General features: G+C 37.3%; 1 protein-coding gene across 8 annotated transcripts in view; it reads left to right on the forward strand.

Moving 5' to 3' along the window:
- The window catches only part of KDM4C (lysine demethylase 4C), a 280,048-nt gene that overhangs the window by 17,758 nt on the left and 249,817 nt on the right, over positions 1 to 12,473 (forward strand). For all 8 annotated transcript variants that reach the window (XR_001861543.1, XM_017732833.1, XM_017732838.1 and 5 more), the window contains exon 5: positions 12,329 to 12,378. Coding sequence is in view for 7 of the 8 variants with exons in the window: in XM_017732833.1 (XP_017588322.1) it covers positions 12,329 to 12,378 (50 nt within the window). In the remaining variant the exon portion in view is untranslated. The remainder of the gene's footprint in view (positions 1 to 12,328; positions 12,379 to 12,473) is intronic.

The following is a 12,473-nucleotide window of genomic DNA, read 5'->3' on the forward strand; positions in this document are numbered from 1 at the left end:
ACATTGTGATATACATGTATCCCAAGTATATAAGACAAATATATTCCTTTTGATCATAAATTTTTTTTTTTTTTCAAAATACCTGTGAAGAGAATGTAAAATCATTAGAAAGATACGCAAAAGATAAGTTATGCATAGTTCAATTCTGGCAGTTTCTAGTCGTCCAGACTTGGACAGAAAATGCGTAGCTCGTAATTCCATAAAACATCATTGTTTTTTTATTACCCATACAAAATTCAAATACTGATCATATATTTATACTGTGAGTGTGGTAAATTAGTCAGATGCTCACTCTTTGGTCACTGCTTTATATTTACCTGCTTTGCTTATGTAGTGGATCTCCTGAGTTATGGCAGAGAAGGTGAGTACCACCTATTGTAGTAATGCGCGTCCATGTTTGAAATTGATAAATTAAATACATAGATATGTGAGATTTCTGCTTTGATAGAATTAAATGTATGGAAAGTCTTGTTAACCATAACATCAATATCTTTTAAAAAAATGGATGTAAAGATAGATGATTCCAAAATGTTCCAAGATGATAGGACAAATGTAAGTAATAGGATGTTTCTTGCTTCTTAGGAATTTAAAAAGTGCTATTTGAAGAAAAACTCACTGCATATTGTGACATTCCAAGTAGTAGAGACATTTACTTAAACTCTGAATGGGAAGACACAATGGGAAGAAGCTAGGAAAGCTTCTTTAAGTATTTTTGAAGGAGTTATGAGTTGATAACAGGATAAATGCTTGTCTGGTTTACAGATACTTGTTTATGCTTCTAATGAACAAAATCATTAAACATTGTCCTCTTGATATTTTGGAGAAATAGTGGTGGATATGAATACATTTTCTGCACCACGTTGGCCCATATTTTTAAGAAATGTAGCATTATTAAAAAGTTGAGTGAGATTTATTTGGTGTTACACATGTGCCTTTTAATTGAAGAATGCTGCAATAATTTATGCTAAAGCTGTTCATTTATAAGTAAGATGTGTTATGTGTTAATGTGATATTAGTATGATATTCAAGAAAGTGGGGCAGGAGCTCAGTCTTATGATACAGATAGTAAAGATCTTCTCTGCTCTTAAATTTAACTGATTTGACAAAGCATCCTTTGTGAAACCAAATAACCTGACATATACAGTAGCAATACATGTTGTCGGGTTTTACTGGGTGTACATGTGGTTCTTCAAGAGACGTGTTGGTCTTACAGAGAACTAACATGGAGCATATTTTCTCTGAATTGTGAAAGGACAGCCACTACCATCTGAGAGCCACAGCTGAGTCTAACTGCTGTAGCAGTCTTTATAAAAGAATTTGAAGCCTTCTGCAGTGTTTAGGCATAGGTTAACTTGCACTATTTCTTACACTCTGCACTTTTACTTTCAAGACTTATGTGGAGAAGTTAGTTCTATACTGTGTATACTGATTCCTTCATTGACTGCCTCATATGAAACACGGGGAAAAAGTGTGTCTGCTAACTTATGAAATCAGGTTTACATCTGTTTAGATGTTTATGTATACGTTTGTGTAATACATATGTTCATTTTATAGATTTTTCTTTGTCTTGCAAAAATATAGAAGAAATACTGATAAAGAGGAAATATTTTGAAGGAGAAGAAGGAACTTGAACTTAGAAGCTCTGAAATAGAATAATATAAAGGGCAGAAGAGATTGGGGTATGTTGGAGAAAGATATTTCTGGAGGGAGACTTAAAATTACTTGCTATTAGGCAAGAATTTTTACTGCAATTTTCTCTTTGCATTCTAAGGGGGAAGGTGCCTTGAAGATCGTACCTCGTTTTACATCACAATTTCTTAGAAAAAGTCTTACTAACAAGAGAAAGCATTGGTGTGACTGATGGTGTGGCTTATTAATTGTTATCTCTTGATATTGACATATTTTGTAATGGTATTTTAAACTGCTTACTAACATTAAAAATTTCTTCACTCTTGAATTCGTTGTTAAATATTTTCTTCTATTGTATTTATTATTTCGGGGTATAGGTCTTGACTAAAGATAATTAATTTTTGTTTTGTGTTATTTGAGGAATTTTGTCATGTTAAACTATTAAAGTGCTCTTGGAAATTAACGCTTAGCATAGACCAGACTTTTGTTACTAGTAGAAATGTTGCACTATTAATATATGTACTATATCCTTGGGTACAATATGGATAATGCTTCAATTTACATTATAAATTTATAAATTAAAAAAAATCTGAATAAGATATTCACATTTTTTGAAAATAATTCTGGATTTCTTAAATATCTGAAACGAAGGCTTACACTTTGTTATGATTACCTGACTTGTGAAAAACAGTGATGTTGAATTCTTTTAAACTTTGAGATGATATAAATCTTCTTGAGGAAGAATAGTAAAGAATATGTGGAAATATTTCTTAGGCAGGGTGAAAGTAATTATTTTCATGGCACTGTGGGTATTTAAAATATAATAATAATAGCACAAATTTTTTTTATAATTTATTTTGAAGAAGAAGAGGTGTGTAGAGAATATATTACTTTACGTTAGAAAGTAGTATTTTAAAATATTGTGCTCATTTTGTTCACGTTTTATATCTAATGGTGGAGGCCTGAATTCTTTTTTGCACGAAGAACTAGGTTTTTACTTTTCCCTTGAAAGGGTCACAGTGAAAACTTACAGTATGATACAAACAATAATTTAAATATCAATTTGTATGTTTTCTGTGACATTCCATCTGGTCTTTGCTTCCTAGCTTTTCTGAAGACTGAAAATGACAAGACACAATACATTATGTTAAAAAACTCTCCTGTTTAGTAATGTCTTTCATAAATCACGAAATGCCTTGCAGGGTTGGTGAGTCATAAAGTAAACAGGAATAAATACTACAGAAAGAGGTGATGGTTCCATCTTTGTGACAATGTCAATAAAAAGAGACCAGGTTGTTGAAGAGAAAATGCTTAGACAGCCAAAATTAGATGGATTAGGAGAGTGAGACTGGACCTGACAGTTTATTTAGGTTGTAAGAGGGAATAAATCTATCGTGACATTCAAAATAAAGCAGGGATTTAGGTTCAGGAATTCTGTTCATGATTCCAGTGGAATCTGATCTCTAGGTTGTCTAAAATTTATACTATGAGCAACGTTACTGTTAACTCTTGATTGCCGTAACTAGAATCTGTTTTTATGGATTTGCTAGTGTAGAATGTGTACCAACACTTTTTCACCTTGCATAATGAGGTGGTAAAATCAGGAAAGATACATAGTTATTACACAGTAGAGGTTGTGGAAGTCTTTAAAAGATTTCTTGTGAAGGCTTCCAGATTGTGAATCTCAATAGCTGGGGAAATAGTAATGGGGTTATGATTGGATAAAAATGGATGGTGTTCTGATATTAGTATTAGACAAAATCATAGACGAAAAATGTGAAGAAGGAAAAGCAGACTGATGGTAACATTGCATGATTTAAGAACAGATACGGCAGTAAGGTAAATGGATTTAGAAAGACTCAGCTAGGTCTTACAGGGCCTTCTGGGGAAGGATTAATAGAACTTTCTGTGTGATCAGCAGCTGACAAAAACTAGTCAAAATCTGGCCAGGTGATGCAAAGTTCAGCATAAGAGGAAGAATCTTGGTAGCTTTGCAAAAGTTGCATACCATTGACAGAATGGACGTGTTTCCTAGTTAGGGTTTATGTCTAGGAAACAAAACAGATGCAGAAAACTACAGAGAAGTCAAACCTGTATGACAGAAATGGGAATAATGTGTAAAGCTACAGTGGTTAGTCAGACATCTTGCTGAAAACTGTCATAAAAATTAGAAATATTATGAGTCACAGAGATGACTGTAATCAAATAGGGATTCTGGTTGTAAAAAAGTATCTATAATCAAATAATATAGTGGTTTGTCAGTAGCCCAGATGGGTTATTGTGCTTGAAACAGAGCAATCATTTGATAGTTTCAATGTTCTTCACAAAGTGGCAGAACTTTACACAGGGATTAGAAGAAAAGGAGAAGTTTTGATTGTCTTGTTTTTCCTTTGTGGAAAAGGATTGTGTTTCTTAAAATATTTAGATTGAATAGGAAAATTTTTAGGTACCAACAGACTTTCAAATTTCCCCCTCTCAAAACAAAAAATGTGTTAGCTTCCTAAATTAAGTTTATGAAATTTAAATTTGCTTGTATTTTGAAAAGGTATTTATCAGGTTTATGTATAATAAATATGAACCACCTAAATAGAGTACGTCAGTTGCTAGTAAAAGGGTCATGTGATTCTGAGCTCAATGCCTGGAGTTAGATAGCATTATTTTGATACAATGTGAATGTTGCAAGTTGTCGCCAATTATAAAACCAATGAATATGGTTAATTTTGAAAAAAACTAATGATGTTTAGTTGTAAAAACACTTCATGGGTTTGCAGCTTTTGAATTTTAAAAATACCAATCTGCAGGAAAAAATGTCAGCTGTTTTTACCTTGTCTGTATATATAACATGGGATTTAGAGAAGTAGTTTGATTAAGTATTTAGCATCACACTAAATTTGCTTGCAACTGATGCTGTTAACCATTATCTGTGCATACACGTGGCATTGGAAGAATGGAACTCAAATTATTTCACATTCTGTTTCTGGTCACTTGATGTTAACTCCGGCGAGGGAAGACATGCAGACAATCAGTGTGATTGATAATGCAAGCTTCAGTTTATTGAAATTCAGGCTTTGCTTTTATACACTCAAATATGCATACTTGTCACTTCTCTATTGACGCTGGGTAAAAAGCTACATTTTACACGTATTGCTAATGTTGCGATTTGGGAAATCAGGGTTCTTCCTCATCTCTCATGGTCAGTACATCTTGTCAGCATGTCCTGTTGTTTATCTGTAACAGGATTGTCAAGAACACTGTGTTTGTGTCCCTGCCTTCTTTCTTTATTCTCATGATTTCTGTTCTCACGATTTCCTTTTTTTGCAGTTAGCAAGAGGCCTGCTTATGTCAAGCTAAAAAGGTGTTTGCTTGTACAGCTCTTCCAGGGACCCGTGTCCCTGATCCTCTAACCATTCCTCAACAATTCCCCCTTTTTCTTTTTGTACAAGCAATAACACCTGGTTAGTCACAGATGTAGTATATCATTCTTTGGAAGCATTGGCACAGGCAAGGTAAGCACACTATTATGAATAATATTAGTAGTCCTACGGTGATGAAGTGTTGTACCAGTGAAACTAACCATGGCCCTAAGCCCAGGGATTTCAACCATCCCTCTAAGCCAAAACTGTCTTCTTTTTGCAATTGTGTGGTTAATTGATGCAATTCATTTTATCTGCCTGTGAATCGATTGGGAATGGTCGGATAAATTCATACAGCACATTCCTTCAAAATCTTCACAACCATGTCCTTGGGCTAGTAACAGAAAATGACGCCCATATAAACTTGCTGCAAGTGTCTATGGTGACATGCATGTACTTCAGTCTGCCAAATTCGAGACCATGGGTCACATCCATTTGCCATATTTCGTTCGGGCCTAAGCCTTAGGGATTAACCCCAATACCGAGGCCCGGACCATGATGGCTACGTGTAGGACATGCCCGTATTATTCTCTTAGCTTCCTCCATAGTAACATCAAACTGTCTATGAAGGCCTCTGGCATTCTGGTGGAATGTGCTATGGGCTTCTTGTGCCTTTGCAAACTCACTCAGTGGTACTGTCATTGAGACTAACTGATCTGCATAAGCATTCCCTTTGCCCAGGTCCTCTGTCCATTTGTGACTCCTGATGTGTATTATAGCATAGGCACACGTTCTCTGACCAATGGCTGATTGGAGCTGACGCAGCAGCTCAAATAAGCGCTTGTTGCTTATGTCCCTTATCCTAGCATCCTCTGTTTGTTCTACGATGCCAGCAACGTGTAAAGAGTCTGACACTACATTGAGCTTAACAGTCAACCACCGCTTAAATGCCCAGACCACTGCAGCTAATTCAAGGGTCTGCAAAGAGTCTCCAGGTTCAGCCTCTAGTATCTGATGACACCATTGACCTTGAACTTGCCACGTCGCAGCTGCTCGCCGAGACTTCTTTCCGGTGTTGGTGAACACTGTTAATGCTCCTTGTAGTGGTTGTTTACTTCTTTTAGGGATCTGAATCCATGTATGCTGAGCCATCCATTTCAGTACAGGGGCTTTAAGCGGCTGTACTTCAATTTGCTGGGCATTGCTTAGCAGGCTGATTTGTAGAGCTTGAGAGTGTTGCAAGTACCAATCGAGCTCATCTCGTTTCATTGGCAAATAAATCGTTCCTGGCTCTTGTCCAGTGACTTGTATTATGTGGTTGCGGCCTTTCTGTACTAATTCTGCTACATTGTCGATTTTTTATTGCAATGTTATTTTGGGCTGTAGGCTTGTAAACATCCATTCCAGGACCCTAACTTGCTCCCCCTTTTTCTTTTTGCACTGAGTCAGTGCACCGATAAGTTGACTCTCTCTGTGGAGGACCGTAAAATTGACTGGGAGATCAGCATCCATATGATCAACTGCTCTATTTGCAATAACAGTACTGATATGCTGGATAGTATCAATTTGTTCTGATGTGGGCTGAACTGGCAAAGAGGGATCAGTCCCTCTCAGCAGAGGTCTCAGTATCTCTAGGTCTTCATTACTGATGCCTACGACTGGCCGTAACCACTGCAAGTCACCCGTGAGTTTTTGTGCATCTTGCAGGGTCTTAATATTAGTTTGAATTGTTAATTTTTGTGGCTTGATTTGCGCTTCGGTAATGCTCCACCCTAAATACTTCCAAAGAGGTGTACGCTGAACTTTTTCTGGTGCAACAATCAAGCCATACTGTTTTAGCTGATTAGTAAGCAAAAGTTCGTGTTGGGGGGTAATTGGGTCTGGCTGAGTGACAAGGATGTCATCCATGTAATGATAAATAATAGTTTTTGGCCACTGTGTCCGAACTGGCTTTAATGCAGCATCAACATACATTTGACACGAGGTGGGGCTGTTTTTCATCCCTTGTGGAAGCACTGTCCACTCATATCGAGATGCAGGTCCTTCCCTGTTTATAGCAGGGAGGCTGAAGGCAAAACGAGGCATGTCATTAGGATACAACGGCAAAGTAAAAAAGCAGTCTTTTAAATCTACTATTAACAAATGCCAGTTCTCGGGCACAACTGCGGGGTTGGGAAGACCAGGTTGCAGGGCTCCCATGGCTTGCATTTGAGCATTAATGGCACGCAAATCATGCAATAATCGATACTTTCCTGATTTCTTTTTGATCACATTGATAGGAGTATTCCATGGACTCGTAGATGGTTGCAAATGTCCTTGGCTTAGTTGTTCATGCACTAATGCATGGGCTTGTTGCAGACTCATCTCATGTGTCCTTTGCGACCACACTGGAAGCATTTGATATCTTTGGGCTTATTACTAGACCCGCTTCTCGGTGCTTCTGCTCCTTTCAATGGGGCGAGGGCTGCAAAAGCTTTGTTTTGGGGGGGCACCAGGTCGTTCCCTGACTCAATAAATTTTTAACAGCTTCCACGAGCATTGCGTGTGGCCCTACTGGTACTCGGCTCATTCTGTCTAGCATCAGTTCTACTGGTGCGTCTGCTGGCAATGTAACTATTATGGATCGGGTGGCAGAGTTACAATTTTCTATTATGCACTGTCTTAACAATGCTCCTTTCATCCATTCTTGTACATCAGAATTGTTTATAGCATTAGTAACTCTATCAACAAAGCTTGCAAATGACTCGTCCCTTCCTTGCTTGATCGATAGGTAGGAGGGCTGAGGGGGTGTTGTTTTTATATAGGACATGGCTTGCCGTGCAAGTCGCATAGCTTCCAATAATCTTTCTGGCCCCACTTGTACTTGCATTTCAACTCTGGCAAACTGCCCAATTCCCATAAGCTGCTCTACTGTGACCCCATTTAAAGGATCCTGTGGATCACAGGGCATATTAGCAGAGGCATCACAAAGCCGATTCCAATGTGCCTGCCACAACATTACTTGTGACGGAGTCATAATCATTCTGACAGTAGTTTTAATATCGTCTGGGCAGAGAATCCCACTTCCCCATACATAGTTTAACATTTGCTTAGCTGGTTCACTGTGCAGCCCTGACTCACTGACTGTGCCTCGTAGCTGAGTTAACAACTTCCAGTCCACGAGATTATACTCTCCTGCTATACCTTCTCTATCCATCTGATAAATTACGGGGAAAGCTAAAGGATCTCCGATAGATTCTACGAGTTCATAGTCTTTATGCTCAAGAGCTGCTTTTGCTATTTGCCTCCAATTAACTCGATTAACTCTTGTACTTGGGATTCGGCATGCCTTAATTTTTCCTTTGCTACCAATGCTGTTAGTAGTAACAAGACTTTTATGGTATCTGGTTGCTTCCTGCTCTAGTTCTTCTTCCTCACTTTCTGATAGCTCACTTTCCTCCTCCAAGGGAGGAGCAGTGGGCTTGGGTTTGGACCCTTCCCCTGTTGTTCCCCCTGATATCTCAGCTTTCTCTGTAGGAGGTCGAACAACTATAGTGTTCATTGTTGGAGGCACGGCAGCATAATCACTTCCTAATGACATCATACCAGGTGGGAGGTCTTTCCCTTCTACGTGGGCAGTTGCAACTGCTGCTACCTGTTTTTCAACATGATACTGCTTAAGGCAATTAGTTACTGCTCTCCATGGCTTCATTAACTTTTTAGCTTCTTTATTATTGTCTGTAACTAGATTCCATAAACAAGCACCATATTCTTGTCATTGGTGTTCGTGAAAAAATGATCCTGGGTCCTTAAAGAATCCTTGCTTTTTTCCGAACGCCACTAACCCATTTAAATCCTTACAAAGGTTTATCTCTTTAACTCCGCGCTTTTCTAAAAAGCGTAAAAATAAATCAAGGGCCACCTCTGTTTCCATACCTGTGTCCTAACACTTTCCCTGTCGACAGGAGTTGTGCAGCCTTTTCAGGTTAGCCCTTGTCAGCCGGACGACGGACCCCCCTGTAGGTCAGTCCAGGCACGGATCAGACGCTTGCCTGCAGCTGCCGATCTTCTGCCCTCTGGTCGCTGCTACTGGTGCTTCTCCGGTCTCTCGCTTCGGTCAGTGAGAATGAGATAAGAGCCGTCCCTGTTCAGGCGCCATGATGTTGACTCCAGCGAGGGAAGACATGCAGACAATCAGTGTGATTGATAATGCAAGCTTCAGTTTATTGAAATTCAGGCTTTGCTTTTATACACTCAAATATGCATACTTGTCACTTCTCTATTGACGCTGGGTAAAAAGCTACATTTTGCACGTATTGCTAATGTTGCGATTTTGGGAAATCAGGGTTCTTCCTCATCTCTCATGGTCAGTACATCTTGTCAGCATGTCCTGTTGTTTATCTGTAACAGGATTGTCAAGAACACTGTGTTTGTGTCCCTGCCTTCTTTCTTTATTCTCATGATTTCTGTTCTCACGATTTCCTTTTTTTGCAGTTAGCAAGAGGCCTGCTTATGTCAAGCTAAAAAGGTGTTTGCTTGTACAGCTCTTCCAGGGACCTGTGTCCCTGATTCGCTAACCATTCCTCAACAGTCACTGACATGAGAATGATTGGGTGGACAGAAGAGGCTGCTTGTGTGATGATCATCTTGGTTGGCTGAGTAGTTTTCGCACAGTAAAGCAACGATTCATTGTTTTTGGTGCAATTAGTTAAATCACACTGAAAAATAGTGTAGAAGCATTAATCTTGAAAACATACATGAAAAAATGTTTCAGAATTACCAGTTAATGACTTAAGTTTAGTATTTATTACTTATTTGTAGTTATCTTATAGCCAGTATCCTTGATTTGCTGAACTAAGACACATTTCAGAAGATGTTTTTGAACAATAGTAGATGTACCGTATTTTTTCTATCCTTGTAGTATGACTAGCAATGAACAGGACTCTTCATACTTTACGAAGTATGTCTTTGTGAACTGGTAAAATTAAGACCTAGTTAGTGTCGTCATTTCCCTTTCTGTCTTAACTTTTTGCTTTTTATTTGCTTGTTATCTAAGAAACACTCTTTTCGCATCTTAGTGATTTACCATTTAATGTCCATTGCATTTGCTTTGAAGGTGTCTGGACTGGACCTTAATATGTGAGAAGTCAAACAAATGTTAGTGGCTGTTTGGTAACGTGGCTAAAAGAAAGCTGGACACAAGCTGAAGATATTTTTATAAAAGCTTTTAACTGCTCAAATTCTCGTATAAAGTAGCTGTTGAGACTAAGAGTGAATTTTTTTTCTCTGACTTGGTCATTTGAATTTGAGAGCTTTTTGTTTAATGTAGAGTAGACCGAGAATCCAGCAAGATTCATGTTGTTCACCATGCAGGGCAGGTGCACATGTGCTAAGCTCAGTTTCTAAAAAATTGTGTTAGGAACCAAGCCTGAACTGTCTTGAGAGTGACTTTGGCACTCCTAATGTGTGATGGCACAAAGGGTCATCTGTCTCCATTCCTTAGTGCTTGTCTTAGCTGTGAGGAACAAGCAATTGCAACAGTGGGAAGAAGTAAAGGATTGAGTAGCAGATGTTACCACACAACCCAAGTGAAGACTATAATGAAAAGCAGCTACTTGCATTGAATGTATTGTATTGCTTTGTAATTTTAGATTAGCTAAATAAATAGCTGTAGTCCAGTTAAACTATGCACTGTCTTTCCAAAAGACTTACTGAGAGCTTGGTTCACTTTGGTATTTTTGTAATATTGACATGTTTATGTGTACAAATGGAAGCATGTGGCTCCATATTGTTATTAACTTGTACTTTTGAAGAAGTAACATTTTAGGAGGAGCACCAGTTCAATTAGAGTCAAGTAAAGTAAAGCACAGTATCTAGTTTTGAGTTTTTTTTGTTAGACATAAACAGTATCTGTTCATGTTTTGCTTTATGGAGTTGTGTATTTAAAGACATACAATATAGTATCTAATGCTATACAAAGCATTTTTCTCTGATAGCGTGTGAAGGATGGCAAACGTAGTTTAGATTGGTGTGGATACATGGGTGCATGTGTAATATGGCGTGAAAAACGGTCACAAACACTTTGGAAGTACAAATGGAGAGAAACAAAATGCATTTTTATGAGACGGCAAAATTCTGATTAAAACTGCAAACATTGAGCATAGTAAGCTGAAAGTCTCTGTTTAATACCATTTGGAGTGGGTTGTTAGTATGCATGTGTTTTGCACTGACTTCTGTAATGGTCTTCCTTCTATGCAGGTGTTTCAGTTGTAATAGAGTAGAATTGTAATGTGTGTGCAAATAACAACTTGAGGTACGGGGATGTTTATTGCTTGTTTTTCTGAGTGAGTTTTCAGGGCTGATGAATGAAATGTGTTTGCAGTGTAGTAAAAGGCTCTATGTTTACTTAATTTAACAGTGTGGATTTGGATTATTTTATACAGCTGAATATACATTTTCTTCTTTTCTGAACCATATTTTTTTTATAGAGAAGAATCAATCCGGTGTTAATGCAACAGTAAACTGAAACAAAAGCCTCTTCTATCACATATTAAAGCAGTTAAAGTCAATAATAAATCCTAATTAAAACATACAGTAAATCCATGAAGTGCAGTAAATATGTTAATAGCAAAGAGAAGCAGAAATGAAACAGCTTTTCAATAGTTTTCTATTTTTTGGCTGCAGTAAGCATTAAAATAACATGTTCTTCTGTATTTTTGCTGAATTGTTGCAGATAGCATGCGGAATTAAAAAAAAACTAGTTTATTGTAAGAACAGTGGGGTTCTAAGATATGCACAGTTCTTTAAATTAAAGAAAATCTATTTCTTTAATAATTTAAAACTCTTAATTGTAATGATTCTACAAGGGCAAGTAACCCTTTTATTCCACAGCTTTTGCTTATAGGAAAAAAGAGATGTTTAATGCTCATATTTTTCTGTTAAACCCCTGTGTCTTGTGAAGCATAATGAAATTCAAGGAAGTTAAACTTGTATAAATGAGACTTACTTTACATTTTTTCATTTCATTTCGAAAAATAAAGTATGTGTGTCTTTTTTAATTGTGGTGATGTAATAATATCAAATATTGTCAATGTACATGACTTTAAATAGTGAATGTAACATTTTTGAACTACATAATATAATGTTTAAACTAGAAATAAGCTAATTTTTTTCCTCAAACTCCTGCCCTCCCAAAACCCAATGTCTGTATTTTTTCCTTAGATGTTGGTATACTTTTTTTCTATGTAATGTTTCAGTCTTTAATCTTTTTGGCTTCTGTATTATTAGATATTTATCACACATGAATGATGGTTTTTGTATTAATTATGTCTTTAAGCATTTAATCCTTTTCTTTATGTGAATTATAGGTACGCTATTCCTCCAGAGCATGGGAAACGGCTTGAAAGACTAGCTCAAGGTAGTATTTTCAATATTTCCATATGTATGATGTTTGAAGGACAAATCTCCAGGAAAGTGAGAAACATTGTTCTTGACTCACCTACTGTTTTATTA

The sequence above is a fragment of the Corvus brachyrhynchos genome, unplaced genomic scaffold (genome assembly GCF_000691975.1).
Source record: "Corvus brachyrhynchos isolate BGI_N302 unplaced genomic scaffold, ASM69197v1 scaffold194, whole genome shotgun sequence".
Taxonomy (NCBI): domain Eukaryota; kingdom Metazoa; phylum Chordata; class Aves; order Passeriformes; family Corvidae; genus Corvus; species Corvus brachyrhynchos.